At 44.5% G+C, this 17,137-nt stretch overlaps 1 protein-coding gene across 3 annotated transcripts; it reads left to right on the forward strand.

The window, feature by feature from the left end:
• Window positions 1–3,224: 3,224 nt before the first annotated feature.
• On the forward strand, window positions 3,225–16,156 carry Ccr9 (C-C motif chemokine receptor 9). 3 transcript variants are annotated; one of them, XM_040740160.1, is made up of 4 exons: window positions 3,226–3,717; window positions 5,562–5,760; window positions 10,604–10,648; window positions 14,602–16,156. In XM_040740160.1, the coding sequence occupies exons 3-4, from the start codon at window positions 10,628–10,630 to the stop codon at window positions 15,673–15,675; spliced, it is 1,095 nt and encodes a 364-aa protein (XP_040596094.1). In that variant the 5' UTR covers window positions 3,226–3,717; window positions 5,562–5,760; window positions 10,604–10,627; the 3' UTR covers window positions 15,676–16,156. The 3 variants fall into 3 exon arrangements, with proteins under 3 accessions (XP_021089899.1, XP_040596094.1, XP_012977657.1); XM_021234240.2 differs by lacking the exon at window positions 5,562–5,760 and having other exon boundaries at window positions 3,225–3,717; window positions 10,607–10,648; XM_013122203.3 differs by lacking the exon at window positions 5,562–5,760 and having other exon boundaries at window positions 3,227–3,717.
• The last annotated feature ends 981 nt before the right edge of the window (window positions 16,157–17,137 follow it).

Genomic DNA, 17,137 nt, shown 5'->3' on the forward strand with positions numbered 1-17,137 from the left:
GGCTGACAGTCTTTCCCCTTATCAATAACTTGTGCATTCACTCAGCATCCTCTCAGTTGAACTCTTAACCTCTCTCTGTCTAGTGACGTATTAAACACTTCCAACACCCCCAGGGCCTCCAACATCTCAGCTAGGCCACATCCAATGCTGAAAGCATCACTGCTACCCAACTTCCTTCCATGCTCATGTATGAGTATACTCACACTCGCTCATACCAAAGCTACCTACACCTCTCTGCATGCAACCTCCCAACAACCTTGCTGTCTCTGATGGAGCACGTGCCATCTCCTGGCTTGCTTAGCCATGTGTTTCTAGCTCCTTCAGGTCCCACAGGCCCCAATGATGATGTCCATGTGGTTGCTGCCTTTGTCTCTGACCATTGTGTCCAGTCTGGCTTCCCAACCAGTGGCTAGGTAGAGTGACTCAAGCACTCTTTTGTTGTTGTTTTGTTTTCCAGTTAACCATAGAGTGTGAGGAGCTTAAAGAGTCCAGGTATTCTAGGAATGCTAACTGGTGGTGAGAGCCAGCTCTGGCTCTGACCTTTTTAGGAAAAGGGGTGCTCCCTTTAATTTCTCTGTTCCAGAGAGAGGAGCCCTGGTTGACTGACACCCTAACCCTAATGAGGCTGTTGCTAAGGTGAGCATATTAGTGTCTGCAAACAGGTCAGCTAGGCCTATATGATCTACCTGAGTGGTCATGAGTCTCATTTAAACTTAAACCAACTGCAATTAAATACTTTACTTATTTATATTGTTACAAGACAGGGTTTCTCTGTGTAGCCATGGCTGTTCTGGGACTCCCTCTGTAGATCAGACTGACCTTGAACTCAGAGATCTTTCTGCTCTCTGTCTCCCCAGTGCTGGGTTTAAAGGCTGTAACACCATGCCTGGCTTTAAAACGGTGTTTAAAAGACCAGTTTCTCAGTCCAACTAGTGTCAGAGTTACTTCTTGCAACTCTTTTTTTTTTTTTTTGGTTTTTTCGAGACAGGGTTTCTCTGTGGCTTTGGAGGCTGTCCTGGAACTAGCTCTTGTAGACCAGGCTGGCCTCGAACTCACAGAGATCCGCCTGCCTCTGCCTCCCGAGTGCTGGGATTAAAGGCGTGCATCACCAACGCCCGGCCTACTTCTTGCAACTCTTTATGGCTGCATGCTGGACAGTGTGGCTTCGAGGCATCTCCACTACTTCTGAAGCATTGGGAGCTCTTCTCAAGTCTTAGAACTTGCACCTGGCTCTGTCTGTTTCCCCTAATTTATACAGAAAATGTTTAATAAAATCCTGCCATGTAATTCTGGGCCACAACTATGGCCAAGGATCCACCTGATCCCTGTCTACTATGATCTGTGGGGACAGAAGTGTCCTTTCACACTCCTAGAAATTTGAACTTGGCACTCGTGCTATGCCAAGCAGAGCCTTACCACCAAACCGCTCTTTGCTGACTCATTTTACCTTGTCTTTCAGGTCAGGCAAAGACCTTAATCCGTGCAAAGGAGACAGACCGCATTGTCCTTCCAAAGACCTCTACGTGCTTCTGCAATGTGGCTTTCCTAACACGTGTAAATACTGAAGGAGGAGAGTCAGACTGCCGATGCACCTGGAGAGCAAAGAACCGAAGCAGAGTTTTCTTTTCTACCAGAGATAATTCTAGAACATGGCTAATGAGAAGGAGCAAGGGGGGATCAGATGGGTCCATTGGCTTCCGCAGCAAGGCCAACTTGAGTTTCTGTTATAGGGACTTGTAGACTGTAATTCTGGATTGCAGTTATTCACTAGAGACCATGAGTTATTGGTACAACAGCTGGCCTCAGTGTCTGAGGGCACAGCGTCCTGCTTTCTAGAACCCACCATAAGCAGGGTGCAAATACAGAGAATCTCTGAAAAGAGGATCATCAACCTCTTACTGTCACCCAGTTCTGAATTCTAACAGTCAATGCAGAAGTCCAGCAAAGACGACAAAAGGATGGGGCTTTCCTTGCAAGGGAATGATCCAAACTAGGCAACTAAAAAGGTACACCTCAGTGGCCCTGGGCTCCTTTGAGAATCCAGAAGCTCTCTCTCTGGGATGTCCTTGTCTTTTCCTGACTCCCTGGCCTCCTCCTATCTCCCAAAGGCGGATATCTGTGAGAGCAGTACCTCTTCCAGACTTGATCTCTCCTGCACCGTGGTGCCCATGTGGAGGAAGGGATCTGACTACAGGGCATGTTGACTTTTATTTTTCACTGCTTTCATCACTTTTTGTCTTTGAACCAGCTCGCTGACTTTTTGATGCACAAGCCCTGGGTCCTTGGGATACTCTTACCTGGTGAAGAGACAGGTGCCAGAGAAGGAAGTCCAATACTTCTAGTCTTCTTCCTCCGGTAGGCTTTCCAGACACAAGGCAAACACGGCAAGTTTACTGCTGTCTCTGCCTAGAGGTGGCCAGAGGATCCGGGCCTGCAGCATCCTCTTCTGGCTGCTCCCTCCTTTCCTGTCAGAATTGGACGCTGTCAGAGACTGATGGCACCACTGTAGACACTATTTATGCTCATGAGTGTGGGACGAAGGAAGGGAATTTCTTAGCTCACTCACACCATGGTTCTCTGGAGGCTGATGAATCAATTGCATCTTTCATTCTTACTGCTCATGTTTCTCTCTCATTTGTTTGTTGGCCTTTTCCCCACTGAGATATAAATTAGGACGAATTATGAAACCCTTTGTTCCGTACAAGCTGGTGGTGTGTGGCTGGGAGTAACACTGCACTCAGTCCACAGGATGCTAAACACACCAAGAGGAAACTAGTCTTCTTGAATGAGCTGTGATTTGTATATTTTAAATATAAAAAAGGAGTTTTTAAAAAAGTAATGACAACAGGGAATCTACAACGTAACTCTGGCCCTTCGTGAAGACATCATCTGTGAGCTTCTATTAAAAAATAATGTAATTTTTTCATGCTGAGATTTTTTCAAAACTTCATCAAAACACCTGTGATTCATAAAGACAGAGCTGTTGGTGTTAACGTATACTATGTGTAAAGTCCTGCATTTAAGCTGTCCCTAGTCCTCCACACTCTGTTCGCAACTGCCCATCACACACACAGCTTTCTAAGGTAACACCATCTGCAGGGCGCTCTGCCACGTCAGAAATGTTAGGCATCTGCACTGTCCCCTGTGGCAGCAACTAGTGCATGTGTGGAGTGTCACTGAGGAACTACTTCCCATTGTAGTTTCCATTTCAGTGGGAACATTTGGCCAGTATCTATAGGATTGGGCAACACAGTTCCTCAAGGCCCCATAGGACACATCTCTATGGGCAGCATTGAGGTGGCTCCTCACAAAGTCTGTTCAGGCACTTTTACCCAAAGAAATCTTATAAATGGGCACCTCTGGCGGGGACTCCTCGTGTCTCCTGCCCTTGTATCAGGGACCTAGGAAGATGATCTGCTTTTGGACTCTGTACACACACTGTCCACACTGAAGATGGTTTTCCTTAATCCCAGTGGTTCTCAGCTTTGCATTTCTGGCGGCAAATGATTGGTGTGTGTTGCTGGAAGTCTCAGCAGGTGGCTCCCCACCCTTCTGGGTGACTCCACCAGTGACAACACAGGCAGAGTTGGCCCGGCTTCCTTTTTGGTGTTTTGTATCGGATAGCTGCCTGCTCAGAACCCACAGAAGCCTGCTCCTCATCCCAGACAGCTGCAGTGTCCTCTCCCCACAGACCCAGGCTCTGCACTTCCCCTCCTGGTGAGTAGTACCCTTCCCCTCCTCTGCGCCCCAGCTGTCATCTGTGTACTTGGCTGTATGCTGCCACTGAGGCAGCTACGTCCCATGCTTGCACTAATTTGTTCAGATGTCACCTGCAACATGCCCTTTTCTATAAACTTCCAGTATGGTTCAGGCTTCTTGTGGGGTGAGTAACGAGGCTCCCTCCTGACACACAGTGAAGGTCAGGTTCAAGGCCACAGTTCGTGATTTGTACTCAAAGGGAGGAGAAACTGTGTTGGTTTCCAGAAGTCTGAGAGGGGTGATACCCTTGGGTCTGAGAGGCTGCCCGTGGAAAGAACGTATCTTGCAGAGAAAACTTGGGAACAAAAAGCTTGACACCAAGAAGTGAGTAGTGTGGTGAACTCGTCAGACAGTGAAGTGCTCAGTTGTTTTAACCCCATGTGATAACTATGTTCAGTGCATGGAGTGTGTTCTACGAAAGACTGACTAAAAAAATACATATAAAACTATGTGCAGGGTGGTCACCTTCCCAATGAGTATGGGTGTATGTGTGTGTGTAGGGGGGTGTTAAAAAGAAAGTGAGGAGGTATGCCCCAGAATTTAACACTAGATAAATTAAAAAGTATACTTGATATTTTAATTTTTCATTCACATATACATATATATATATGGTGTGTGTGTGCATTTGTGATTTTGGATCTTTTTTTGTGCATTGTGGAGATATTCCTCTATGATCAGAAAGTAAGCCGTTATTTTAAATGACCCATCTATAGGAAATAGGTGTGTTCTTTCTTTTTCAGTATGTCCGTCCACCTTCTTCAGTTCTAAAAAAAAAAACTTAAAGATTTATTTTACTTTTAATTGTGTGCACATGTGAGGAGAACAGGTGTTTGAAACACGGCGGTTGGCTGTGAGCCACATGACGTGGATGGAATCCATACCCAGATCTCTGTAAGAACAATATCTGCTCTTAACTGCTGAGCCATCTCTTCATGACCCCCCAACCCCGTTCTTTAGTTCTTAATTAGCCGGCTCTATAGCCAGCCAACAGGTCAGGGCAGCTGTTTCTGTGTTATTCTGAACCTGCAAGCAACCATCATCTGAGGGAATCTGTCCCTTTATTCTCTTCGCCACACAACCCAAAATTAATGGTCATTCCAGCACCTGGAGTTCCAGAGCCCCCTTCCTCCAATTTCTGTCGACTCTTGCCTATACTCTAAGCTTGTGTTTACAGGTCTCAGGGAAGTGAACTCCTGACCCAGGGTTGGTGAAAGGGCCCTGTGGTAAATGACTCAGAGTCCCTGATCCAATATAGGAAGGGGGGAGAATAAGCCGAGCTGTGTGAGTGCATTCACAAGCACACGTACACCATACACACAAGATGTGAGAGATGATTCAACTCGTGAGTAGCAAATAGGACAAAGGTCAAGGTGTAACTCCTGTTCACAGTAGCTCCTGTGAACGGCCCTAGCCGTGGATGTGGGAGGGGCAAGGCGCCCCCATCCGATTTCTCTGTCAGTTCCTTAAGGAAAATGGAGCATAGGAAAATAGTGGCAGGGTAAGCATGATTTCAGATTGCCCTGCCTCTCAGGCATTTTCCACTTCTGTAGAGCAAGCAGCTTTCCTCTGACTCCCTAACACTGTGCTTTCAAGCTATACGTCTTCGTTGATGTAGTCTTCCTGCCACAGAGCAATGTTCCCTCACCACCTTATCCTATGACTCTATGCCCCTTAAACCTCCAGGGTCAGCAAGAGTCACCTCCTCAGTGACACCCTCCTGGATATTCCCTGGTGCTGAAACCAGAATTCCCTCTCCCTCATTCCTACAGCCTCTCAGGACATTATCATTGTGTCATTTGCAGCCTTACCTTACCCACTGAACTTGAAAGTGGGCTTCTGGAGGGTGTTAATTGCCACACGTCTTGCTTACGTCCAGCTAGTGTGCGTCACACCTGGCCATCGACCGTGAGATGAAAGTGAGCTCAGCTCTCACAAGCTTGTGTTCTGACCAGAGCTTTTGCATAGCCTGCTACTTGACTGTCCATCAAGCCCCAGGATCAGGTAGGACTGTCATTGCCTTCGTTTCCCAGATGAGGAATCCAGGCTCTGTGAAGGGCATGTCCCTTGTTGCCAAGCCCCAAAGCAGAGGAGCTATGGTTTCTGGTCCAGTGCTCCTTGTTGTCCAGTCCACCGTGTAGACTCAGCTGCTAGGGTGTTCACAAGAAGGCCATTAGGAGAGTGAAGGACAGGTCAGGGAGGAGACAGCTGAGTTCCTTCCCTCTGTGTGTGTTTTGTCATATGTGGGCTCCTTCTTCTTCTTCTTCTTCTTCTTCTTCTTCTTCTTCTTCTTCTTCTTCTTCTTCTTCTTCTTCTTCTTCTTCTTCTTCTTCTTCTTCTTCTTCTTCTCCTTCTTCTTCTCCTCCTTCTCCTTCTCCTTCTTCCTTTTTCTTTCTTCTCCTTCTTCTCAAGGTAAGAAGAAAATGAAAGCAGGCTCTGAGACTGGCTGTGTAGTAATGCATTTGACAAGTATCTAGACAAAGATGAAAGAGAAGTCAACTTAAAACCCCGAGGCTGCCTGTGGTCTTCACACGCTACTTCAGGGAGGACCGTCTGTTCGTTTTCTCCTTTGGTTATCTCCAAGCTTCCCATGTGCCAGAAGCAGATTAATAATGGAAGAAAGATCAGCCTCGGTAAGGCAGGATTTCAGTCCCAAATAACGGCACCTGCGTGTGGACCAGGCCAGGCATGGCTCTTGTGGAGCCCTGGCTCTCCACCACAGCTGGAGCAGGCCTGCAAGCAGGTGTTCTGGAACAGAAGATCGCTGAAGATCACTAGCTGCTGCTGGTTTTCCCTTCTTTCTTTCTCTTTCTCCCTTAAAAAAAAAAGCTGACAGGTTAAAATTTTAACACTTGGCAAATATTCTAATGCATCACAGAACTTAAAAGAAAAAAAAATCAAGTCTCATTTTTCACCAGCGTTCACGGGTCAGGCTTTTGCAGGAGAGCTTCTGTTCCAACCAGCCCAAAGGGTACGAGCCCTAGTATCTTAAAAGATCATAAAGCAGTCTTGCACATTTTACATTTCAATCTAACAGTTTTAGTGGCATCTTTTTTTTTATTATTAGCTTGAAGCATCTCTTCCTCCTTTTAATTGGCTATGTGTAGTTTTGGAGTAGGTGTGTCACAACGTATCTTTGTTTCCAGATTTTTGATCTAAAAGAAAATGCTCCAGCATTGAGAGAATAGGGCAGATTTTTAGCAGAGCATCTGCTGAGCAGAGGTGTCCTTCTCTATAAATTTTGATACTTTTTGCCCTCCAAAAAGGCTAATACATACCCATACCCAAAGTCACACACCCTGTACTGTGAAGATTTCTTCATACTTGTACCAACATCGCCACTATATATTGCTGTCCTTACCCTAAAATTTGCTGTGACCAAAATCACCTTTCTTTTCTGATTTCTTTCTTCTGAAATCTTTTCTCAGATGTCATGTGATCACTGTTCAAACTCTTTATACAAAGAAAAGACAGGTAACATCAGCCACAACTAGTACTAGAAATATATATGGAATGATTTCTGACTCATACCTCCAGGTCCCTGCTTCCCAAAGACATTTGCCTAGTTAGGGGTACTTTTCATTTAGTAGAAAAGTAATTTTCATCCCCAGGTTGTGTTTTTTTCTTTGTAGCGTGAATTTCCTCTCTTAACATGGGCCTAATGATGTCTTGATGACATCTGAAATGTGATCAAACAGAAATCCATCAACCCTGAAAAGTCATTGATACCAGAATAATTCAGAAATGCAACTTGGTGAGAATTTGTGATTCTCAATGTTAGGAAGAAAAGAGAACAGTATAGTTTTCCTGAAGAAAAAAAAATGCATGTCCCATTTCTATTGATCGAGAAGAATTTTAAAGTAATAATAAACAGAAATTGGAAACAAGTTATCAGACTCCAAGAGGGAGTGTCTAAGTAACATATGGGCCAGCCCCCTTGGAAGGCTGGGGAAGGATGCTTACTAATGGATAAAATGCCATAATTTGTTTGATGAAAATAAAAAGAGAAAAAATAGAAGTGCACACATGCATAGAAACAAGGCCGGGGAGGAAAATAAGAAATTGATATCAGTTATTTGGAGATGTAAATGTTTTGGGTACTTTGACTTTTTTCTCTTGACTTTTGTATATTTGTCAAAAACTTTAAATTTTTAAAGGATGTATTTTTTGGTGTGTTTGTGTTTGTGTGGGAGTGTATGCCTGTGAGTACAGATTCCTATAGAAGCCAGAAGTATGGGCTCCTCCTAGAGCTGGAGTTATTAGTGGAATTATTAGCCCTCCCTGATGTGGATGCTGGGAACTGAACTCTAGCACTCTGTAAGAGCATCATATACTCTTAACTGCTGAGCTATTTCTCCAGCCCCATAAAAATGTTTTTTAAGCTAAAAAAAAACCAAAACAGTATTTTTAAAGACAATATAAGGACTTACCCAGATACTACCAGCTACACTGAAATTCAGTGAGACTGTGGCCAAGGCCACACTGACTCAGGCCCATTTCAGGCTTCCTTCTTTCTGTCTTGGGGGTAAATATCTAAGACATTTTTTCTACATTTTTGGGGGGGGTAAGTTTTTCAGATCTAATTTCAAACATACAGGAGACACAGAGGCTGTATATATTTATTTGCTTATCTTCAGTATATCTAACCCATTTACCTATGTAACAGAATTTTACTTTTTAGACAGGGTTTATTAGACTGAGCTGGCCTGGGAACTCTCAATTCTGCTCTTTGACGCAGGTGCTGGGATTACAGTACGGCATCACCACAATCACCCTCTACTCCCACACTTTACAACTGTGAGTTTGTGTGGCTCCCTCATTTCCAAAGCGCAGCACAAGACACTAACTAAGGCACTAGAGAGAGAGAGAGAGAGAGAGAGAGAGAGAGAGAGAGAGAGAGAGAGAGAGAGAGAGAGAGAGAGAGAGACATGCTGCAGGGAGAGCATGAAAGCAAACTCTGGCAGCTTCCTGTGGGCTCGCTGATAATGGAGGTGACCGATTACTGAAAGGAGGGGGGAAAACAACAACCTTATTTCCCTCTTTATTCGAGGCTTCTTTGAGTCTTGGTGACAATAGCCACAGACACCTACCTACCCCTGTGAGACTACCACAGTCATAGGTCTCTCACCTCTCCCTCAAACTTCCTGGCTCACCTTCCCACCCTCTGTCTCTCCTCCACTGCCTCCTTCCAGGGATTGCCACCGGAGGCTAGTCTGCACTATCTTGAGTTTTATGTAAGTGAAAGCAAACAGTATATATACTTTGGGATTCCTTAATCTGCATAAAAGTATTCTGAGACCAATTTGAGCTCCTGTGTGAAGCGACAATCCATTCCTTCCCCTGTCCCGTGAATGTTCAGCAACTTTCCCATTCATTACTAAATCAACAGTTTGACGGTCCCTTTAGCTGTCACCAACCAAGCTGGTTTGGAGATTCGGTGTGCAAGCTTCTGTGGGGACATAGGGTTGAATTTTTTCTTAGGTAATTACTTAGGAGTCGCAGAGTTAGATGTACCGTAAGCACACGTTGGACTTTTTACGGAGCTGCCAAACTTCTCCAGTGGGCTGGGAGACGGCTCTGCTGTAAAAGTACTTGTACAAGCTTGAGGACACATTTGGATCCTCAGCACTGGTAGAAGCCACGTGTAATGGTGAGGTCTGTTACCCCAGCCCTGAGGAGGCATCCAGGATAGCTGAAACAGTGAGCTCCGGGTTTAGTGGGAGGTCCTGCCATAACGAAACAAAATAAAAAAAGACAAAACAAAAGAGATAGGTCCTAGAGAGATGGCTCAGCAGTCAAGAGTATTATTGGTGGCTGCTCTTCCAGAGGATCTGGGTTTGATGTCCAGAACTCACATGGTGGCTTACAAACATCCACAACTCCAGTTCCAGGGGATCTGATGCCCTCTTCTGGCCTCATCCGGTACTACCCGTATCTAATGCGCAGTCATACAAGCCGCTAAAACACCCATATGCATTAAAAAAAAAAAAAAAGACAGGTAGAGAGTGAAGACACTAGATGTTGACCTCTGACCCTACCAGGCACAGGTATGCTTATACATATATACAACACACACACACACACACACACACACACACACACACACACACACACACACACACACACTGACAAACTATTTTTTCAGAATGGTTGCACCTCATCTTGTGCAGTGAAACCCACAGTGCTTTGAGACAGGCAGGGTGGAAAGGGAAGCCGTAAGAAGGGAGGCAGCAGAGCACACTGTGTCTAGCACCAAGATGTGTGGTACTGACGGAGGGTAGGGGTGGAGGTGCTCTCCAGGCACAGACCCCTCCACAAAGGAGTCCAACTACGGTTACACCCATCCCAGCTGAGTGCCTGGACACCCTTCTTCAGGGATCTCTGGCCTGGTATTGCTAGCTCATGCCTGGGCGATATAGTAAGGTGGGGGTGGGGAGGAGAGGAGCCATTCCCCAGACCTTACAGAAGTTGAGCCAGGAGGAAGTGAACTACCAGGTAAGGATGGGCTGGAGACTATCCAGGAGCCCCTGTTGTTCCTCATCCACAGATGTACGTTTCACTAGTTATTTAAGTTAAAAGAAATTAAGCATTAAACTCTGGGTCTATTGGAATAAAGAAGTAAGCGGTCGCTCCAAAACTGTTGCTTTCATTATATGTTTTCAATAATATTCTGATACGCTGCTGTGATCTGAAAAGGGACATGAATCCTAATGCTTTTTTTGTGACTGTTTTTTCCTGCAAACACAAACAAGCTTAATGTTGAATCTCCATCTTTGGTGTTTTGTTCCCAGAGTGCATCTATATCAGAGTGCACGTATTCTTCCTGACTTTTGCCCTTTCTTTCTAGAAGCTGGCTGGCATCAGACCCACCATGACACCCACAGAACCAACGGTGAGTACAGCCTCAGAAACACCTACCTACTCTCTGGTCTTCTCTGCACAGGAATGTGGGGAAGAATCTCCTATGGGCACAGATTTCCTGTGTGGTGCTCTGTCTAGGGTAAGATCTCTGGCAGCAGTGCCCATCACTATGTGGGTAATTTCTGGTTACCTCCATTCTCTTTGTGAACATTGAGTCAGGGTTGGGAGTGACATGCTGTGAAGACAGAAAATTTCAATTTAAAATTTTATTCATAGCTGAGGGGTTTTGTGCTCTTCGACTAGGATGGGCTTTGCCCCATGTGTGTTCTGAAGCTCACACAGAAGAAAGCAATGGAGAAACCATTTGATTTGTTTAAAGAAAAAAAAAACCCAGGGTGGGGACGTGGTGTTCTCCGGAGGTCATAACAGCACACAGCCGTTTCAAAAGCACACAAAGCTATTTCCCTAAGAGGCCAAGAACTGAATCAACTTTACCAGGTCAAATCATTATCTAGATTTTAAAAAAATAATTAACACAAAATGTAATTAGACTGTAGGATGAATTAATTATAGAATCAAATCTATTCAAAACATCTTACAACAGTATCCGAGGCCTTTCATTTTTCTTCTGTAAAGGGGAAAATGTAAGTTTTACGTGTAGATGATCAAAACCACACCTCTTCAGTGGGCTTTAAAATGTTTCCTTCCAAATACCAAGACTTACAGAATGGGGTGGTTGAATTAGGTTGCCAACAAAATTATTTATAACACACCAATATGCCCTTAGCATTGTCTGGGAATATTTATATGGTTACACACATTGTTAATTTGATCCCAGCGAGGTGAGGAGGTGCCCTTGATTTTCTCTGTAGTGAATTTGGCTCCTGGCCTCTGAGGCTCAGGGATCGATGGTGAACAGGCTGCTTCTGATGTGCCTATCCTTTGGGATTTTGGAAAATAGGCAAACTTGAGCCAGGTAGATCTCAGAGAGATTGGGGTTCCCACACCAAGTGTAAACTGGCTGTATAACACCCTGATCTTACCTCTTGAGGACACACCACTCTGGTGTCCCTATTGCTGACCAGCAAGCCGAGACTGGGAAAGTTGATGGAGGAATCGAGACCTCAAGAAAATTGGAGGAGCAAAATGAGGGATGTAGGTGTTTTAATCTTAGCCCAACAAAAAGCCTGGCTCCCTGTGCTTCTTCAGGGGTGCTGCGGAAATCTGGATGCCTAGGGACCCAGAATGTTTGCCATTCCTCCTTGTATTCTAGCATCCTGCAGGGGGTTTTCAGCTCTTTCTCTGTGTTTGCTCAGGGACCCACCTTTCCCAGCTCGTTTCCCACCTCTTGAGCTGACCCCTCTATCACGTACCTTTACTTCTTCCTTCCTTTCCTTGACCCCTTACTCATTCTGCCACCAATATCTGTCTCTGTCCTAGGATGCTGCATTTGTGAGTGCGTGTTCCCTGGGAAATGTCCTCCCCATGTCCTGTATGGAGGGCTTTGCTATTTGCTTCCAAGCCTTGGGATAATTTAAGAGTCTAGTAAAGCTATTTTAAAGCACCAAAGCAAGCAAACAAAAATAAACAAATAAGAAAACTAAAAAAAAAAGTAACCAACAAAACTCTCTACAAAAGTGTTTCACATCCCCTCTGTGTGGACTACCCATTATCCTTACTCATCTTCATAGTTTAGCTGATGCCCTTCCAAAGTGTTATCCTCCATTCTGTAAGTCTTCTACCATCCTGGTTCTGGGTCTAGGTGCTCTCATAGTTTAATTTCATCCCCCAAAAGCTCTTCTTTCTCTCAAAGTCCACTCGGGACCCTCATCTGGCAGCTTGGCTTTTCCAGGGAGCCGAGACTTTTCACCTGGTCTCGTGCCCAGTGTTGGCAGAACTTTTCTGGTGCCAGAGATGGGTCCTTCTGATGCTGGAATTTCAGATGACTGCATGGAGAGAAGTCTTTAAATTTAAAGTAAGAATTTGTGTCTCAGAGAGAGGATCTTTGCTCAACTTTTCATAACAATGAGCTCTTGAGAGGACACTTGAGAGGTCCTCTTGCTATCTCCTGACAGCCAGGGTTGAAGTAGGTTGGACTTAGTGGTGTGAGCTTCAGAATTCTACATCAGCTTTCCATTGTCTATTGATCTTTATCAGCTGATTTAGTGCGTACTGGTATCTAATAAAAACCAAGCATACATGTACACATATGCATGCATGCACACATTCACAGAGATACTATCCCATATTCAAGCAAGTCAAGGAAACATTGCTAAGGAAACATTTAAAGGATATCTCAAGAGCCTTTTATTGTGCCAATATGCAATTAAAATTAAAAAAGCTCTATAGGACTTTTTCAGAGATTAATCTGCTTGGGATAATTGTGACTTTCAAAGATGAAAATGCAGTATACAGAGTTTAGGAAAGACTGGTTGGTCATCAGAAGCACATAGGAGTTATATAGATAATGAGCACAACTAATAGAAAGTAGGGGAGTTATTATTCAATATGAATATTTAAATACATAAACTAACCAATTATTCTTACATATTTACTTATATTAGCTACCTAAAACAAAACAAAACCCTCACAGAAATTATGTCTAGTTCAAAATGGACAGATGACTTGAAAAATTATTGTACTTGTCTCAAGGAAAAGAAATGCTGTGAGATTGTCCTCTCACAAAAGAAATGCAGAGAATGTTCCTCAGGGCAAGACACTGGTGACTAAAAGTCTCTGTGAAATTATAAAGCCTAATGGGAGCCCCGAAGAGGGATGGGAGGAGGTGAGATCATGTGGGTGTGTGATGGAGGCTTCAACAATGTCACAGTTACCATGCTTTGGATCTGGCACCCTCCTACACCGTTATCTGCCCGCCCAGGTTTCATTCATCCCCTTTTCCAACAGTGGTACCCATAGGAAGTACAATGACACATGTGATCACATATGTCTAGATATGTTTATGTATGTGTCCTTGTGTGTAGATGTGCATGTGAGCAGGAGGGTGGGACTGTTTATGCAGGAGAGTGAGCAAGTGCCTGTGCCCTACGTATGTGCCTGTCAGAACCATTGCCTTGGGGGTATGACCCTTGTGGTCACACAGGGGTCATGTGTTTAAGAACAGTCATATTTGGGGCTGGGGAGATGGCTCAGGGGGTTAAGAGCCCTGGCTGCTTGCTCTTCCAGAGGTCCTGAGTTCAATTACCAGCAACCACATGGTGGCTCACAACCATTTATAATGAAATCTGTGGTGCCCTCTTATGGCCTGCAGGTGTTTGTGCAGGCAGAGCACTGTATACATAACAAACCTAAGCAAACAAAACAATGTTCATACTTGAATTAATGCTCACTGTCTTGAAATTTTTGATAATGTCTTCAGCAAGGGTCCTTGGAAACTCCATAGCATTCACATTTATGTGTGTAGTTGAGAATGCCATGATGTGTGTGTGTGAATGTATGTCTGCAGAGAAGCGTTGCGTTGCATGTTTACTTCTGGGGCTCTCGGAAAACTCAGAGGTGCCACGACTCCAGTAACTTTAGGAGCTCCTGGTGACTTTTTATATTTGCAGATGTTGAACAGTTGGGAGAAAGGACCGTCTCACTCACATAGTTCAAGTAAAAACATAAAAGAAGAAATACATAGTCATATGTCAAGACAGCAAGGCAGACTCAAGGGCAAGGATCCTCCTTTTTTGTGGCAACCTGCTATTGCAGGAACTTAGGTCCAAAGAGAACTCATTAATGTCTTCCATGGTAGTGCCCCATTGCATAACCAACAGTAGGACTCACTTCAAACCATGGCATTGGGTGATCAGTACTCCATAAACCTTACACACTCAAACCAAATGAAATCCTAAACATATAACTCCTTTTTGCTTTATCACAGAGCTTTGGCAATTGGCATTGTATCAGGTTATTCTATCTACCATCGGATCAGACCACTCAAAAGTTATCCTTGATTGATGCAATCTATATTCTTTACAGAACCCCTGTACGGTTGATGACTACAGCTTTGACTCCACAGAAGACTACATGAATCTCACCCTCTCTACCTATTTGTGTAAGAAAAACAGTGTCAGGCAGTTTGCAAGCCATTTCCTTCCACCTCTGTTCTGGCTCGTGTTCATTGTGGGCACCCTGGGCAATAGCCTGGTTATCCTCGTCTACTGGTATTGCACTAGAGTGAAGACCATGACTGACATGTTCCTTTTGAATTTGGCAATTGCTGATCTGCTCTTTCTAGCCACCCTTCCCTTTTGGGCTATTGCTGCTGCTGGCCAGTGGACATTCCATACCTTCCTGTGCAAGGTTGTGAACAGTATGTACAAGATGAACTTCTACAGCTGTGTGCTACTCATCATGTGTATCAGTGTGGACAGATACATTGCCATTGCACAGGCCACGAAGGCTCAGATCTGGAGGCAGAAAAGGCTGCTCTACAGCAAGATGGTTTGCATTATCATCTGGGTGATGGCAGCTGTGCTCTGTACCCCAGAAATCCTGTACAGCCAAATCAGTGAGGAATCTGACACTGCCATCTGTACCATGGTCTACCCTAAGGATCAGAATGCCAAGCTGAAATCAGCTGTCTTGATCCTGAAGGTCACCTTGGGGTTTTTCCTCCCCCTCATGGTCATGGCCTTCTGCTACACCATCATCATTCATACCTTGGTACAGGCCAAGAAGTCATCCAAGCACAAAGCCCTAAAGGTGACCATCACTGTCCTTACTGTCTTCATTATGTCTCAGTTCCCCTACAACTGCATTCTTATAGTGCAGGCTGTTGATGCCTACAGTATGTTTATCTCCAGCTGTGATATTTCCACCAGTATTGACATCTGCTTCCAGGTCACTCAGACCATTGCATTCTTCCACAGTTGCCTGAATCCAGTTCTCTATGTTTTTGTGGGTGAGAGATTCCGCCGGGATCTCATGAAGACCCTGAAGAACTTGGGATGCATTAGCCAGGCCCAGTGGGTTTCATTCACAAGGAGAGAGGGTAGCTTGAAGCTTTCTTCCGTGCTACTGGAGACAACTTCAGGGGCTCTCTCTCACTGAAAGAAGTTCTCACTGAGGCAGATGATCCTTTGGAAATAATGAGATATATAGAAACAACACAGTCTCCCCACTGATAAGACTAAAGAGAAAGCAAATAACAAGGAAACGAGAAAAAGCAAAACGAAATAAAACAAACTAGGATGAGCCTAAACAGCTTTACCATGCTCAGTCAGGACAGGCCAAAGTTTTTGAAACTGACCACACCAGAAAGGCACCAGCTGGTTTTGGGTTGCAGTAACTGCAATTCTGAGGAGGACACTTGAGCAGCAGTGAGGACACCCCAGCCAGGCATGTGGTTATCATCAGTGCAGCTAGGTTCTGGAGGTGCTGAGTTTCTCCAGTGCTCCGCATTTCTGTTACTTCAGATCTGATGCTACTCTTTTCCAGAGGTGACAGAGCACTGGTTGCTGCCACAGACCACAAAAGCAAGGCTTAGTGACATTTTCCACCTTGGGATCTTTTCTCATTAGTCCCACGGGTGCGGGGGTTGGGGGGGGTAGGGGGTGGGGTGACTTTGTACATCTCATTACTTACAAATTTTTTAAATCTAGACTACACCCAAACAATCTGAGATTGAATGCCCTTCTAGGCCAAGGACAACTATTTTCCCCCATTTTGGGGCTGTTTGTAAGACAGGTTGTTGGTCAGCCCATCGATTGGAGTACACTGCTCCTAGCCCACTTCTGTGTCTGGCTGGAGATGACGTGTCTAAACCTAGTGGTAGTCTCAAAGAAGGGATCTAGCCTGTTCCTTGGTGTGGCAGAGTGGCCCTCACAGACTAAGCCTGAGAACATGTTTGGATGGTGGGGACCTAGCATTGGCTCTGTTGGGGCTTCTTCAGGGGGAGAGGCGGTAGTTCTCCGTTCTCCCATCTTCTCATGCCCTTTCCTTCTGAGGCTTCCAGGAGGGTGTCTGCCTCCCTGATACCTCCCCCTTTACTTTGGAGATGTTAAGAAAAATATGTAATATAATTCGCTTTCCACTTATGTTTTTAACTGTCGAATTTCTCACATTGGAAAAAGCATTGCATACCCTGGAAAAGTGCTTTATAATGTGCATTTGAAAACGCTCAACACTTGCCATTTATTTTACTCTCTCTTAATATAATTGTGAGCGATTAAATGTCAGACAGTAATTGTAAAGGGTAAGACTGTGGTAAAACCTTTTCTTGTTTTGGATTTCCTATGTGACCAATTTTTACATTATAATGCAGAGCTATAATCTCAAGTCATATATTCTTCTTTGCCCCTTACCCGAGTAATGCATGTATGCTTGCATGTTTGTAATAATAATTTCCTGAAAACAACAAAAATAGAGGTTGAAAGTAATGTTATCAGATGAATATCTACCATAAATTCCAAAGCATATGGATTGTGAAACAATGATGTTTGCTGTAAATTGTTTGCTTTCTGGGTCAGCTGGGAGTCTATGAGTTAATCCCTTATAAAACTCTGTTAACGTT

This window comes from Mesocricetus auratus, unplaced genomic scaffold, assembly GCF_017639785.1.
Source record: "Mesocricetus auratus isolate SY011 unplaced genomic scaffold, BCM_Maur_2.0 Super-Scaffold_100691, whole genome shotgun sequence".
Lineage (NCBI taxonomy): Eukaryota > Metazoa > Chordata > Mammalia > Rodentia > Cricetidae > Mesocricetus > Mesocricetus auratus.

What these genes read in the sequence shown, in the direction of transcription:
- Ccr9 (XM_021234240.2), top strand. Translation starts at nt 10,628, where the DNA reads ATGACACCCACAGAACCAACG. An exon ending in TGACACCCACAGAACCAACG is followed by an intron (nt 10,649 to 14,601) that starts GTGAGTACAGCC and finishes TATTCTTTACAG; the next exon opens with AACCCCTGTACGGTTGATGA.